General features: G+C 41.9%; 3 protein-coding genes across 4 annotated transcripts in view; all 3 read left to right on the top strand.

Annotated features, from left to right (window-relative positions):
- syngr1b (synaptogyrin 1b) overlaps nucleotides 1-7,000 on the top strand; it is a 9,934-nt gene extending 2,934 nt beyond the window's left edge. The window contains exons 2-4 of the mRNA XM_079884086.1: nucleotides 1-29; nucleotides 1,325-1,470; nucleotides 3,579-7,000. The exon at nucleotides 1-29 is cut by the window's left edge and continues 209 nt beyond it. Of these exons, the coding sequence (XP_079740212.1) occupies nucleotides 1-29; nucleotides 1,325-1,470; nucleotides 3,579-3,698 (295 nt within the window). The 3' untranslated portion in view covers nucleotides 3,699-7,000. The remainder of the gene's footprint in view (nucleotides 30-1,324; nucleotides 1,471-3,578) is intronic.
- Nucleotides 1-17,500, top strand: part of atf4a (activating transcription factor 4a) — a 265,767-nt gene that overhangs the window by 53,188 nt on the left and 195,079 nt on the right. The window lies entirely within an intron of this gene.
- tab1 (TGF-beta activated kinase 1/MAP3K7 binding protein 1) overlaps nucleotides 8,726-17,500 on the top strand; it is a 22,253-nt gene continuing 13,478 nt past the window's right edge. For both annotated transcript variants that reach the window (XR_013822466.1, XM_079883000.1), the window contains exons 1-4: nucleotides 8,726-8,839; nucleotides 11,193-11,323; nucleotides 12,146-12,296; nucleotides 13,146-13,232. Coding sequence is in view for 1 of the 2 variants with exons in the window: in XM_079883000.1 (XP_079739126.1) it covers nucleotides 8,744-8,839; nucleotides 11,193-11,323; nucleotides 12,146-12,296; nucleotides 13,146-13,232 (465 nt within the window). In the remaining variant the exon portion in view is untranslated. The remainder of the gene's footprint in view (nucleotides 8,840-11,192; nucleotides 11,324-12,145; nucleotides 12,297-13,145; nucleotides 13,233-17,500) is intronic.

The raw sequence follows: 17,500 nt of genomic DNA, 5'->3' as shown, positions 1-17,500 counted from the left end.
AGCCGTGCTGGCAGACCTGTGCACATCAGGTGCGAGAGAGCCTCACCTGTAGCGCTTTTACATCAGCATCAGCATTGCACATTCAGAACTAAGGTTTTAACTTTAGCATTTAAAGAGATCTCGTGGATCTCTAGAGTGTAACTCCAAAGCTGTGGAACTGTGGATCATCCTTGAAGACGTACCTTTTATCTCAGACATACACTGTAAAAAAAAAAAAAAATCAGTTAAATTTACGGTAAAAACTAGCAGCTGTGGTTGCCAGAAATTTTCCTTAACAATACGGTAGCAACATTTTAGGTTTTATTTAAAATTACAGTAAAAAAAAAGGTTTTCATTAAAGGTATAGTGGAGGATCTTTCCGAATTTTAGATAAGACCCGCCCTCTCCACTTTTTGAATAAGTTTGATTGATTCACCAGAATGATTGACAATTAGGAGGACCAATCGTATAGGTGATCCACCCGGAAGTAAAAAATCCTCCATTATACCTTTAACTGATATAATGTTAATTTACTGAATCTATTCCTCATCACAAGCAGATTTCTATTGAAGTACTAATATCTGTTTTTTACCATTGTAATACACTGTAATAAACCACCAATCACAGTGGAGATGAGAGTCACATGATCAATCAAAGCTCATCACAAGCAGATTTTCCACAAGAGAGTTAATAAGCTGGACAGTGTCATTCACACAAACACTAATGGTAACACGCATGAAATTAAAAAAATGCAATAAACATTCATTTAACAGCATCAAATGTAACATAAAACCCTAAGAAAAATCTATGATGAAACAGTTATTTCAACAAAAATACATCAAATGTGAAGTGACACGCAGGGAATTGTGGGAATGTCAATGTACGGGTTTTCACTTTAATTTATTCAATGATTTGTTCTTTCTCACTTCCAAAAACTAAATTTAACGGTATTTTACTGTAAAATTACATTAAATGTACAGGTAGATCTATCACAGTTATTCACTGTAAATGGTAGCCTACAGAAACTTTCTGTTTACCGATTAACAGTTTATGACAGTAGCATTTTTACAGTCTTTTACCGTTGAAATCACAATCATTTTTTATAGTTCAGGCCATGTTTTATTGGTTTATTTTACTGGCTATGTTGGGTTTGAATCTTTTTAACTTTAGTGTTCATTTGCTTAACAGATTTAGATGTTTTGTTCATTTCTTTTAATATTGTATTTGCATGAATGTTTGCTATTCTCTTTTTATCGTCCTCTGTGAAGCGTATAGTTTTAAGGTGCTATATGTATAAAAATGCCCTTGACCTTCCAGTTTCTGTGTGGACGTCTCTCTGTTCCAGCGTGCTGGTCCTTCATGTGGTTCGTGGGCTTCTGTTTCTTGGCTAATCAGTGGCAGGAGTCGAAGTCGGAGGACAATCCTCTGCTCGCGGGAGGAGACGCGGCTCGAGCGGCCATCGCTTTCTCCTTCTTCTCCATCTTCACCTGGGTCTGTACCTGCTTACATTATACACGAGCATAAAGCCGCGCTTCCACCGCAGGATCTAGGGACTAGTGATGGCCATTTCAAAACACTGCTTCATGAAGCTTCCAAACCTTTGCAAATCTTTTCTTCCGAATCAATGATTCGAAGCGTGTATCAAATAGTCACGTGATTTCAGTAAACGAGGCTTCATTACGTCACAACTATATCCGCGTTTCCACTGTCGGGCCAGTGCGAGCCAGGGCTTTAAAGGGGTGGTATAATATCCTTTTCACAAGATGTAAAATACAACGTAAGTCTCTGATGTCCCCAGAGTGTGTGTGTGAAGTTTCAGCTCTAAATACCCCACAGATATTTTTATATCGCATGTTACAATTGTCACTTTTTGAGGGTGAGCAAAAATGCACCATTTTTGTGTCTGTCCCTTTAAATGCAAATGAGCTGCTGCTCCCGGCGCAGGGGGCGGAGCTTCAACAGCTTGTGTCCTTTTAGCTCACACACACATGCGCTGGACATTTAAAAAACTTTTAGCCTTTTATGTTCAAACCGGAGTCAGACAATGATGGAGAGACTCGAGAAGAAGTGACAACATGTAGAAGCAACAGGACATTTCTGGATTATGATTTGACTTTTCTAACTTTAGTTAGTGTGTAATGTTGCTGTTTGAGCATAAACAACATCTGCAAAGTTACAACGCTCAAAGTTCAGAGCAAAGGGAGATATTTGCTTTTACAGAAATCGCTTTTTAAGGACTACAACAAACGGCTGGTAGAGACTACACCACATTCCTCACGGGTTAGTGACATCACCAACCCTAGAATTTACATAAACCCCGCCCCCAGACACGATTTATAGATTATCATGACAGATTATGCTAATCAATGGCTAGAAGATAACTACACATAAGCTTCATAAATTCATCAGCTAACCGTTCAGAAATGTCCTGTTGCTTCTACATGTTGTCACTTCTTCTCGAGTCTCTCCATTATCGTCTGGCTCCAGTTTGAACATAAACATTGACATTTCCATTGCATGTGTGTGTGAGGTAAAAGGACACAAGCTCTTGTAGCTCCGCCCCCTGTGCCGGGAGCAGCAGCTCATTTGCATTTAAAGGGACACACACAAAAACGGTGCGTTTTTGCTCACCCTCAAAAAGTGACAACTTTAACATGCTATATAAGAATATCTGTGGGGTATTTTGAGCTAAAACTTCACACACACACTCTGGGGACATCAGAGACTTATTTTACATCTTGTGAAAAGTGCATTATACCCCCCCTTTAAATATTCAAGTAAACACCAAAAATGCCAGCGAACGGTCGCTTTTATCATGTTTCACTGTCTCACTGTTTCCAGTGATTTCTTTCTGATTAGTTTTCTGATAAATCTGCCATTTGTTGGTGAAATGATGTGTGTGTGTGACGCTGTTCCAGAGAGGCGTGTGTTAGTGAAGCGTTGCAGAGCTTCAGGCCCGACAGTGGAAACGCAGTGTGTTTTGGGCCCGGTGCTCCAGACCCGAGGCTATGAGCCCGGCTCGGCCCCTTTAAAGCCCTGGCTCGCACTGGCCCGACAGTGGAAACACGGCTAGTGTGTTTACACCGCAGGAATCGGGTCTAAATGAAGTTTCGGGTAAATATTTCCCCCTCAGAAAGTCTCTGCTTGCGAGGTACTACTTTTTCAAAGTTCAGGAACTTTCAGGGGCGGGACTTGTGCGCTGAACATGCTGATTGGTCGAGTTCACGCCGCATTTTGATTGGTTGACGCCACGCAGCATTTTATTTCAAATCTGTTGCGGCGCGTGCGGGAACAGCCGTTTGCTATTCAAATCAACAATCAAGTTTCAGAAATACGACCGATGGACCGACGACGAGGTTCAGGCTTTAATACGCTTAAATTCAGAGGATAAATCCAGCGGGAACTGTAAATTAGCGCGCAGTCCTACGCCACCGGACTAATTTGCCTAATCCTCACGTGCTTTAGGAAACGCAGACAGCAACAGGTCTGGGGGAATAAAGTTCCTGGGACAAATTGTTCCGGGTAATTTCGGTGGAAACGCGGCTAAGCACTCGTTCCCGGAGCTGTGGGTAATTCAGGCGTGTTCACGTGTGTTTCAGGGAGGCCTTGCGCTGCTCTCGTTGGAGAGACTGAAGCGTGTGTGTTTCGAAGAGGAGTATGAGGAGCTCTTCACACACACCGAGACACACGTTCGAGTCGAGCCTCCGCTGTCCTGCTGAAGAATACACCCGAAGCTCTTTATATCAGGAGTCTTTACTCAGGATGAACAGTTACACGCTGGTGTTCAGTGCAGATCGTACGGTTGCTAATGTGCAACGAAACAACAGCACCATCGCTGAGCAACGTCAAAATATGAATTCCATATTTCCAAGTCAAACAAGATAATCATTAAGATGATTTGGAGATACTTGTGCTGATGTTCATGTGTCTGTCTGTCGTTACTGTAAAAGCTTGTTCACACCGAGAACGTTAACTATATAAGCATCTGCACCAACATATAATGTCGTTCTGATTATTATAATCGCTGCAGTTTTGTCGTCTGTCGCTTTAAATGCTCTCTGATTGGCTCAATCAGAATCCATCCTGCTTTGATGAGCGCGAGCATTTAAAGCGACAGACGACAAAACTGCAGTGATTATAATAATCAAAACGACATTATATGTTTTTATCGTTCATCAGCTGGAAAAAGTGATTCCATTAATATTGTTTCTCTGTGCCATTATTATTATTATCGCTGTGGTGTGAATGTCGCTTCAGTTTCATATGCTGTGACTGACTCCATAAACAATCAGTGCACAGTTCTGAGAACATATTTAACATCATACGCATTTATATTCTGTATCTTTTTTAATAAAATCATAAAATTCTATGCAAGGCATCGGGCGTTTCAATCTCGCGAAAAGACACGACACTCGTTTAGGTGACTCACATCGCGCCTCTGTATGTTGCTTTGCATAAAATCAAACGATATACAGCATAATTACAAATTTATAGATAAAATAAAATGTACACAAACCTGTATTTTACCGAAGACATGCACCATTTTGATGGAGTCTACCCAACAACCCAACACCTGACCCAGGATCTGGGTTACACAAAAACTGCCCAAACACTGAAAAAATAAAGCAAAAAAAATGACCTAAAAGGTTCAACCCAGGATTAGGATTTGGGTAGAAAAAATAACCCAAGATTTTTTAGAGTGCATCTTTATAGTTATAGTCCTTGGTGTGAACGGGCCTGAACTTAAAGGGATATTTCACCGCTGGAAAGATGAATGTGTATTTAAAATGGGTCATTTATGTAGTAGAAATGTGAAATTATTTTAGAAGTTGGTGCTTTCTAGACTGAGAAAAGCCAGAAAATGTATTATTGGCTCATGTGGATGAAAGACAACAACTCCCAGAATGCACTTGCTTCGCTGCCCTACGATGCCACGCCTACCAGTTACAGAGGGCAGTATCGGGAGAAATGATGCAACTAGGCTGCGTTCCAGTCCAAAATTGTCATGCCCTCCCCTCACTAACTTCCCTCCATCTCGTTCACTCGGATGTACGTCATTTCTTGCGTTGCACGAGCGCCCACTACAGCGGACACTGCGGTGGGCTGAACTGGAGCGTCCTAAGCCCTTGATCACTTGTGATTAGACGAGGTATGTGGTGACGTCACAGTCGTACTGCATTGTGGGACATATAGGTCAAAATCGATCTGTCCATATAAACTTCCCTCGTCCACTTCACAAAGTGGAACGCACTTCAAAATGGCGCAGGGATTCCCCCGAGGGGAAGTGCTTAGGGAAGTTTGCAAGTGCGTGTCTAAAAGTGGACTGGAACGCAGCCCTAGGCTACTAGTGACTCGAAACTGATAAGACGCTGTTTTATGGTGAGATTGCACCCCCTATGGGCGGGTTGAAGACATGCGGAACGAGCTCCTCCTACTGGCTGGAGTCTCTCGCCTCTGGACAAAAAAGCCTCTGATGACGCAAAATGAAGATTTATCGTCATCTGAGTTTTTTTCAAACACACAATGCAGGGATCTCTGGTCTCAGGGGGACATGCACGTCACTCGAGAATACTACCGGGTTTCCACTGATACACAGCTTAATGCTAATCGGTGAAATATCCCTTTAAGCTTCATTTTCTGTTTTCTGACTAATCAAACTGAATATTGTCTTTCTTTGTTTTCCTCATATCATATTTTCCTCATCCTTCCCCAAATTGTCTTTTTTTTTTTACGTTGAATGTAACCCAAATCCATCATGCACATGTTAAAACACCTGTCCTGCAGCCGGGTCAGAGGTGTAAACTGGGATCGGGTTCTGCTGTTCTCGCAGGATTACACCGACCCGTCTCTGGACGAGCCCTACAGCTCCAGCGAGAGTCCGGCGGGAACCGGAGGCGGGTCAGAGGGGAACCAGCGGCAGGAGAACTGACCCGAGGAGCCGCAGAAGATTACACTGATGCATTGATGACAGTAGACATCATGCATGGTTTACATTGTAAATGAGGTCATTAGTGTAAATTAATCAGGTGAGCGTTAATTACTCACACTGACCTTGAGCGAACAGATGGAAGGCCAGTCCCGCCACATGAGAAATCAAGTTGAAACTGTGGCATACTAAGTCATATTTGAGATGACAAGTCAAAATTATGACAGTTGAAATTGATAAAGGGTTTATTATGAAGTCGAAATTATGATAAAAATGTTAAATTAGGACATCAAAGTCAAAATGATGACAGTTAAAATTGACAGAAAATCAAAATTATGAATTAAAATCTTGAAATTGAGCCATTTATCAGATGAAAAGTTGAAATTATGACAACTTTTTTAAATGCTGACAGTTGAATTTATGAATGAAAAGTCAGTCAAATTATGTCAGTTGAAATTGCAGTTAAAAGTCGAAATTATGACATACTAAGTCACAATTATGACATTAAAAGTGTCTCACTCTCACACCACATGGACTCGTTATGGCCCTGTCCCGAATGGCGCACTTCATGAGGACTTTCGGTCTCGTGGACTTAAATTGCGCGTGCTCGCCGAGTCTACGAGTCCGTCCCATTCAGCATTTTACCGCTCTGAGGTGTGCTCAGCAGCGCCCCCTCTGTAGAGATGCAGGCTCCACACACTTTAACTACCCAGGAATCCTTGCGAAAGGCCAATCAGACAGCGGATGGGAGGAGATTTCGCAAAATATTACGGTTTTTATGAGTTGTACATTTTACCAGTTGTAACCTACAGTTTATACAAACATTATGATCATCGACCAGTGGTTGATGTCTCAAACATAATAATAGTGCGTTGGATAATACGATCACATTATGATTCATTAAATAAATAGACCCGAATGTCAGGGCTTTACTGAGTCATGTGTAAACAGTATGAATACTGAAACCTGTAAATTCATCATCATCAACACCTGTATATGTTCAGTTCTGCTGAGTTCAGTGTCGTCAGTGTCCAGTGTGTGTTGCTCTCTGTTTGCCTTGTTGGTGGATCTCTTGTGAATAAACATTCGTGTTGGATATTATCCGTCTTGCTCATCTGTCTGCCAGCAACCGCCTGTGACAATTTCGTCTCTTTCATCTCACAATTGTGGCTAAGTCATAATTATGACTTTTTATGTCATAATTCTAATTTACCAAAGCATGATTATTATGTGGTGTAAATGGGCCTGCAGATTTTTCTCCTGTAAGTATAGTTGCACCCCAGGTCAGCATTAATGTGAGTTATAGATTAATATTTGCCAGACTCTAGAGCCGATCCTGTCCCAGACGCTTCAGTGTTTTCAGGGTCAGGGTCGTCGTCATCGGCAGGAGTCAGCGGTGTGCGTTCATGCAGCTGATCTTTAAAGTCCACATGAAATGCCTTTCGCAATTTATTTTACTTCCATAATGTGTAATGAATAATCCATAATGAAGCTGAGAAACACGAGGGGTCGATGACGTCAGCGAGAAAGGAAAGTTGTTTCAGTGGTGGAGCAAGTAATTGCATTTTCATTAAATCATGAGGAAAATTATTATTATTATTATTATTATTATTTTAAATCTAGAATGTCACTGATTAATCATTTATAATAAGAAAAGGAGTATGTGTCAAGGAAGTAAATCGAGTCCGTTTTGACTGTTGTTTTCATTATATTTTAAGATATTCTCCAGTGTCTGTGTGTGTACAACCTCAAGCAGTGACAATAAACGGCTTCGACAAATGTCTAAAAACGTCCGTGTTGTGATGCTGAACGCCGGTCAGGTGATGTTTGGAGACTAAACACAATCCTATCTTTGTGAGGCGTGTTTTGAATGGATGTTCAAGCATTTTCAACATGACGTCACGTGCGTTTGTTTCATCCCGCAGTCAATAAAAAACAGCGGCAAAAGTGTAAAAGTTGCCCGTTTCGGCGGGAAAACTGTGGACTTGGCAACACTGTTTATGCTAATACATGCTGTATGTAAATCTACTATTTAATACATCTAAATAAATGTGCATGGATAATAAAAAGATGTATGTTTATGGCATTAAAATGGGCTGTGAAATCAAACTGAATCATACATGAGAAAAAATTGCTTTTGTAAATCATAATTATTGCAGTTATGAATTATGTGATAAAAAGGGTCATAATTATGACATGAAAAGTCATAATTATGACACTAATTCTGAGTTCCAAACCATATAACATGCTATTACTGTTTTTACCATATCTTTCCAGAAGGCTGTGCAGTTCTGAATTCAGCACGTCATATTTATGAGAAAATTCGATATTATAACATACTCATAACTCATACTCATAAAGTCATAATTATGAGATGAAATGTTGAAATTACGACTTAAAAAGTCATAATTATGAAATAAAGTTTAAATTATGTCAAGAAACGTCACAATTATGACTTAGAAAGTCATAATTGTTTCTTTATCTCCATGTTTCGACTTTTTAATTGAATAATTATGCCTTAGTGTGTCATATTTATGACTTTTTGTCATACTTTTGACTTTTTATATCATAACTATGACTTAAAAAGTAAAAAATGATGACTTAGTATATGATAATTTACATTTTTTACGTAATGATTTCGACTTTTTATCTCACAAATGACTATGTCATGATTTAGACTTTTTATGTCATAATTATGATTTACCAAGCATGATTTATTTTTCTTATGTGGCGGCAATTATGTTCCATAGTTTTCTACTGGAATTATAGAGCGTTGTTTTGTGATAGAAAAAGAAAAGAAAGGAACCGGACTGATCTCTAAGTCATGGAGCTGGTGTAATGCTGAGTCGCGCATGCGCACAGATGAGCTGTAGATCTGAAGCGCACTCACTTCCGGCCAACATGGCGGCGCAGCGCAGGAGTCTGATGCAAAGCGTAAGAAAGTCCTTTTCTCTAATCATCAACACTTATTATTGCTCGTTTACTGTCGGATAGTCTATATATTTAACACACACGCGTATTAAAAGTGCCATAAGTGAATTAATCTTGAGTTTTAGTGCTTATTCAGTGTGTTGAGCTTCGACAGTCTACAGTTACTACAGTACATGTCTGTCTTTACTGCATTAATTCCGCTGTTTACTCTTTTCATTGGACTGAAGTGTTACTTTATCATGTAATATTACACACTCTAGCACAATAACTGACAGTGGCTGGACCTACATCAATGTTTACAAAAGAAAAGAAGAGCTAGTCAAGACATTTTTATATAAAATCTTTCCTTGAAAGTCTAAAAGAGGTTTTAAAATGATCGAAGGATATGTAGTCTGTTGTTTTTCTGCACAAATATCTAATCATTCTTTAAACAAGATACTTTTACTTCAGATAATAAATCTTGTTTTCTGAAAAGTGAAGTGAGTTTGTGCTTAAAATATGAACAAATATGTGGTGTCAGAAAAATCATCTTGTTTTCCCTTTGAATTAAGTGTATTTCTCTGAGTCCACTAGTAGAGATCGTGATAGTTAAAGGCACACTATGTAATTATATTATTATAGATATTATTATAAGGTGTCATTGTGACAGCATAATTACACAAATAGATACTGAGCTGTGTAATATTAATTAACAACATGAACTTAATATATGGCTAGATTCTTGTAATCATGCATAATTTACTATTAATACTATAGTAAGAATAACAAGGACCCTGTGAAATAAAGAGGAACACGCTAGGGATGCAGCGACATGAAGATGTTATATTCTTTATATTTATATTTTTATATCCGATAATTCTTTATTTTGAAAGCGGATAACTGATATATTAGCCGATATAAATCTAAATCCAGATTTTTATGTCATTTTTGAGAGCCCGACTACAAAATCAAAAGTCTCACCATTAAAATCAATGTCCCAAACACACAATTATAATGTTCTCAGTTTTATGTAGCCGATATGTCAGAGTTGCACATGTTGCATCTTAACCGTATTTCCCTTTTCTGAAGTGATTCCAATCATATTTCAGCAATTCAGCACCATCATGTTGAACATCTGAAGCGTCTCAGCTGAGGGAAATAACACATTATTCATTGGCTTTAATATACCGGCCAAATTTTGTTATCAGGCCGATGACAATAACATTAAAAATAATTAAAAATAAATAAATATCGGATGAATCAGATGTGTGTGTTCTGTGATGGTCAGATGTGTGTGTTCTGTGATGGTCAGTGTGTGTGTGTTCAGATGTGTGTGTTCTGTGATGGTCAGATGTGTGTGTGTTCAGATGTGTGTGTTCTGTGATGGTCAGATGTGTGTGTGTTCAGATGTGTGTGTTCTGTGATGGATCAGATGTGTGTGTTCTGTGATGGTCAGATGTGTGTGTTCTGTGTGATGGATCAGATGTGTGTGTTCTGTGATGAATCAGATGTGTGTGTTCTGTGATGGTCAGATGTGTGTGTTCTGTGATGGTCAGATGTGTGTGTTCTGTGATGGTCAGATGTGTGTGTTCTGTGATGGTCAGATGTGTGTGTTCTGTGATGGTCAGAGGTGTGTGTTCTGTGATGGTCAGATGTGTGTGTTCTGTGTGATGGATCAGATGTGTGTGTTCTGTGATGGTCAGATGTGTGTGTTCTGTGATGGTCAGATGTGTGTGTTCTGTGATGGTCAGATGTGTGTGTTCTGTGATGGTCAGATGTGTGTGTTCTGTGATGGATCAGATGTGTGTGTTCTGTGATGGTCAGATGTGTGTGTCCTGTGATGGTCAGATGTGTGTGTTCTGTGATGGTCAGATGTGTGTGTCCTGTGATGGTCAGATGTGTGTGTTCTGTGATGGTCAGATGTGTGTGTCCTGTGATGGTCAGATGTGTGTGTTCTGTGATGGTCAGATGTGTGTGTTCTGTGATGGTCAGATGTGTGTGTCCTGTGATGGTCAGATGTGTGTGTTCTGTGATGGTCAGATGTGTGTGTCCTGTGATGGTCAGATGTGTGTGTTCTGTGATGGTCAGATGTGTGTGTTCTGTGATGGTCAGATGTGTGTGTTCTGTGATGGTCAGATGTGTGTGTTCTGTGATGGTCAGATGTGTGTGTCCTGTGATGGTCAGATGTGTGTGTTCTGTGATGGTCAGATGTGTGTGTCCTGTGATGGTCAGATGTGTGTGTTCTGTGATGGTCAGATGTGTGTGTTCTGTGATGGTCAGATGTGTGTGTTCTGTGATGGTCAGATGTGTGTGTTCTGTGATGGTCAGATGTGTGTGTTCTGTGATGGTCAGATGTGTGTGTTCTGTGTGATTGCAGCATCAGAGCTGGACCGATGATCTTCCTCTCTGTCAGCTGTGTGGCGTCGGGTCGGCCCCGAACTGCACATACGGGCCCGACGGGAAGGGGACCCAGAGCCACCCGAACGAAGACGGACACTTGCGCTTCAGGTGAACCTCTGGTGCTCTGCCAAACATTAAACATAAGGGTTTTCAGAATCGTATGACACTTGGTAAAGGTTTTGGCACTTGCTGTGTGAACACACACACACACACACACACACACACACACACACACACACACACACACACACACACACACACACACACAAAATCATAGATATGATTCGAACAGGTTAAATGGTCCTGTAAAAAATAGTCACTCTTGTATTGTTGAGCGCATTGTAAATGAATGCGAGTCGAGTTTCCTCTAGTGGAAGCGTTTGGTACTGCAGCCGAACACACTCTCACTGGAAGATCATTATTGGAGATATCAGGCTCAAATTTGTAACACAGCTTGTTTAGATTTATGCCTTTGATTTTCTCACAGTTTTAGAGTAAAACATGTTTTTGAAAATATATATTTCATACAAAAATTGAAAATAGTATTTTTGCACATTTCTCGTAACAATAAATGTAAAATTCTTTAACTTTTTCACTTCAGCAATAATCTGCCAAGTGTCATCTTTAAAAAGAAATCAAACTTCAGTCTGTCGCTCTAAATCATTCAAGATTTACCACAGTTTAAGTTGGAAATGTAATTTTTTAGGTCAAAGCTCAAAAAGTGAATAAATGGATGATAAATACAGTGTAAATATAATTTAGTACTATTAAATCCCCTAAAGATACAAAATATTAAATAAAAAACTAAAATATAGTCATACTAAAATATAGTACATTCATTTCATTGATATAAAAAATGAAATTCTGACCGTCACACGAAGAGCACCAGAGGGGCGGAGTCAGTGATGTCACGTCCTGTTTCCTCCTCAGCACGGAGTTCTGCTTCCTGTACGGGGTGTTTAACGGGTACGACGGCAGTCGCGTGTCCAGTTTCGTGTCTCAGTGTCTGACGGCCGAGCTCCTGCTGGGTCAGCTGAGCGCCGGTCTCACCGACTCAGACCTGCGCAGGATCCTCTCACAGGTACCAGACCCGGCCACAGTTCTAGAGTTGCGCTGGTCTTCTCTCCTCTATTGTGTCGTATATCGAGTGAAACGCTTCTGGAACAAGATCAAATGTGGGCGGGGCTTGATTGTGTCTGTGGGGATTTGATTGGATGGTTGTGGTTTGCTATTGGCTGATCTCATGTGAGTGACAGGTTATAGCCCCGCCCAGGATTCGTATTAAAATGCTTGAATTTGACTTTGAAAGTCCTGGAAAATCCTTGAAAACCGCTTGAATTATTGAAAGACAATATATGTGAAATTAGTGTTTAATTTTATCAATAAAACAATCTTTTCACACATAATGAAGCTGCAGCCCGTCTGATATAGATATAGAGCCATTTCGCATGGCTATGAGTGTGATATTGCTCATAAATATCAGAGTATATGATACAGCTTTTATTCTTCAGATCAATCATATATTCATGGCGGAAAAATCAGTTTGGAAAAAGGAAAGCGATATCTTTATCATTTAGATATATTTGAATCCTTTCAGTGGTTAAAGTTTCCACAGTCACTGCATCCGCTGCACTTTATCTGTATCGTTTAGTTTTATTAGTTTATTTTTATATATCTATTTACCTTTTTTTAAATTTGTAAGATAATAAAGATATTGTTTGATAAGTGCGATCTCTGATTGAAATCCTTGAAAACCAAAAAAGTAGTGCTTGAAAAGTCCTTGAGTTTCATTTTACAGTGTCTGTAAAAACGATGCAAAGTTCCTCAATTATGAAACAGGTTTAATTGCAGAAATGAGCAGCTCTACTGTAGACAATAGCGTTATCACTGAGCTCTCCGTCATGATGATCAGCGTGTCTCAAACTCTCAGGCGTTCGATGTTGTGGAGAAGAGCTACTTTGAGACGATTGACGACGCTCTCGCGGAGAAGGCTAATCTACAGACACAGCTTCCTGAGGTGAACACACACACACACACACACACACTCACATGAGAAACTTACATCATATGATATGAATTTTTTATATTCCCCAATACCGGAGTATGTCGCTTTAACAGGGTTGGGAACGCGGCGCGACACAGTGTGAGAGAGTCTTCCACTGTTCACTGGTGATGCTCAGATGTGTGTGTGTGTTACCAGAGAATGTCTGCTCCCAGTAAACTTCCGGCTTCTGAACTGGTTGCAGTTCCACTCTGGCTCCACATGAGGGCGCTCACTGGACGAGTGCAGAATGAATGGAGGTCTATGGCGCTATACCCCTCAAAATCCACTTTTCTCAGGATATAATTTTTTGTCTAGCAATTTGAATATTGTATTCAAAAGGAGATGCAAAGAAATCACACACTGCTGGGTGTTAGAGTTTTTAGAGTCACTTATTTGCTTTAAATAGTCTTTTAAAGTGTCAATGCCGTCACACACATCGTACGACCAGAGATACTGCTTTACGGCAATCCTTCAGTCACTCTGGTGCTTTCAGCTCTGCACTTTCTTTTCTCTCGAGGCATCGACAACACAGCCGACACAGGGAAACACACAACACAGCTGACACAGGTAAACACACAACACAGCCGACACAGGTAAACACACAACACAGCTGACACAGGTAAACACACAACACAGCTGACACAGGGAAACACACAACACAGCTGACACAGGGAAACACACAACACAGCTGACACAGGTAAACACACAACACAGCTGACACAGGTAAACACAACACAGCTGACACAGGTAAACACAACACAGCTGACACAGGTAAACACACAACACAGCTGATACAGGGAAACACACAACACAGCTGACACAGGTAAACACACAACACAGCTGACACAGGTAAACACACAACACAGCCGACACAGGGAAACACACAACACAGCTGACACAGGGAAACACACAACACAGCTGACACAGGGAAACACACAACACAGCTGACACAGGTAAACACACAACACAGCTGACACAGGTAAACACACAACACAGCTGACACAGGGAAACACACAACACAGCCGACACAGGCAAACACACAACACAGCTGACACAGGGAAACACACAACACAGCTGACACAGGGAAACACACAACACAGCTGACACAGGTAAACACACAACACAGCTGACACAGGGAAACACACAACACAGCTGACACAGGGAAACACACAACACAGCTGACACAGGGAAACACACAACACAGCTGACACAGGTAAACACACAACACAGCTGACACAGGGAAACACACAACACAGCTGACACAGGGAAACACACAACACAGCTGACACAGGGAAACACACAACACAGCTGACACAGGTAAACACACAACACAGCTGACACAGGTAAACACACAACACAGCTGACACAGGCAAACACACAACACAGCTGACACAGGGAAACACACAACACAGCTGACACAGGGAAACACACAACACAGCTGACACAGGTAAACACACAACACAGCCGACACAGGGAAATACACAACACAGCTGACACAGGGAAACACACAACACAGCTGACACAGGGAAACACACAACACAGCTGACACAGGCAAACACACAACACAGCTGACACAGGCAAACACACAACACAGCTGACACAGGTAAACACACAACACAGCTGACACAGGTAAACACACAACACAGCTGACACAGGGAAACACAACACAGCCGACACAGGTAAACACACAACACAGCTGACACAGGGAAACACACAACACAGCTGACACAGGGAAACACACAACACAGCTGACACAGGTAAACACACAACACAGCTGACACAGGTAAACACACAACACAGCTGACACAGGGAAACACACAACACAGCTGACACAGGGAAACACACAACACAGCTGACACAGGTAAACACACAACACAGCCGACACAGGGAAACACAACACAGCCGACACAGGTAAACACACAACACAGCTGACACAGGGAAACACAACACAGCCGACACAGGTAAACACACAACACAGCTGACACAGGGAAACACACAACACAGCTGACACAGGCAAACACACAACACAGCTGACACAGGTAAACACACAACACAGCTGACACAGGCAAATACACAACACAGCCGACACAGGTAAACACACAACACAGCTGACACAGGGAAACACACAACACAGCTGACACAGGGAAACACACAACACAGCTGACACAGGTAAACACACAACACAGCTGACACAGGGAAACACACAACACAGCTGACACAGGTAAACACACAACACAGCTGACACAGGTAAACACACAACACAGCTGACACAGGTAAACACACAACACAGCTGACACAGGTAAACACACAACACAGCTGACACAGGTAAACACACAACACAGCCGACACAGGGAAACACACAACACAGCTGACACAGGGAAACACACAACACAGCTGACACAGGCAAACACACAACACAGCTGACACAGGTAAACACACAACACAGCTGACACAGGTAAACACACAACACAGCTGACACAGGGAAACACACAACACAGCTGACACAGGTAAACACACAACACAGCTGACACAGGGAAACACACAACACAGCTGACACAGGGAAACACACAACACAGCTGACACAGGTAAACACACAACACAGCTGACACAGGGAAACACACAACACAGCTGACACAGGGAAACACACAACACAGCTGACACAGGTAAACACACAACACAGCTGACACAGGGAAACACACAACACAGCTGACACAGGGAAACACACAACACAGCTGACACAGGGAAACACACAACACAGCTGACACAGGTAAACACACAACACAGCTGACACAGGTAAACACACAACACAGCCGACACAGGGAAACACACAACACAGCTGACACAGGGAAACACACAACACAGCTGACACAGGTAAACACACAACACAGCTGACACAGGGAAACACACAACACAGCTGACACAGGGAAACACACAACACAGCTGACACAGGTAAACACACAACACAGCTGACACAGGGAAACACACAACACAGCTGACACAGGGAAACACACAACACAGCTGACACAGGTAAACACACAACACAGCTGACACAGGGAAACACACAACACAGCTGACACAGGGAAACACACAGCACAGCCGACACAGGTAAACACACAGCTGACACAGGTAAACACACAACACAGCTGACACAGGTAAACACAACACAGCTGACACAGGTAAACACACAACACAGCTGACACAGGTAAACACACAACACAGCTGACACAGGTAAACACACAACACAGCTGACACAGGTAAACACACAACACAGCCGACACAGGGAAACACACAACACAGCTGACACAGGGAAACACACAACACAGCTGACACAGGCAAACACACAACACAGCTGACACAGGGAAACACACAACACAGCTGACACAGGTAAACACACAACACAGCTGACACAGGGAAACACACAACACAGCTGACACAGGTAAACACACAACACAGCTGACACAGGGAAACACACAACACAGCTGACACAGGGAAACACACAACACAGCTGACACAGGTAAACACACAACACAGCTGACACAGGGAAACACACAACACAGCTGACACAGGGAAACACACAACACAGCTGACACAGGTAAACACACAACACAGCTGACACAGGGAAACACACAACACAGCTGACACAGGGAAACACACAACACAGCTGACACAGGGAAACACACAGCACAGCTGACACAGGTAAACACACAACACAGCTGACACAGGTAAACACACAACACAGCTGACACAGGTAAACACACAACACAGCCGACACAGGGAAACACACAACACAGCTGACACAGGGAAACACACAACACAGCTGACACAGGTAAACACACAACACAGCTGACACAGGGAAACACACAACACAGCTGACACAGGGAAACACACAACACAGCTGACACAGGTAAACACACAACACAGCTGACACAGGGAAACACACAACACAGCTGACACAGGGAAACACACAACACAGCTGACACAGGTAAACACACAACACAGCTGACACAGGGAAACACACAACACAGCTGACACAGGGAAACACACAGCACAGCCGACACAGGTAAACACACAGCTGACACAGGTAAACACACAACACAGCTGACACAGGTAAACACAACACAGCTGACACAGGTAAACACACAACACAGCTGACACAGGTAAACACACAACACAGCTGACACAGGTAAACACACAACACAGCCGACACAGGTAAATACACAACACTGCCGACACAGGCAAAC

Source organism: Squalius cephalus (assembly GCF_949319135.1).
Source record: "Squalius cephalus genome assembly, chromosome: 10".
In the NCBI taxonomy this organism is placed as follows: Eukaryota; Metazoa; Chordata; class Actinopteri; order Cypriniformes; family Leuciscidae; genus Squalius; species Squalius cephalus.
The sequence above is the reverse complement of the archived record's forward strand: the minus strand, read 5'-3'. Positions and strand labels throughout refer to the sequence as shown.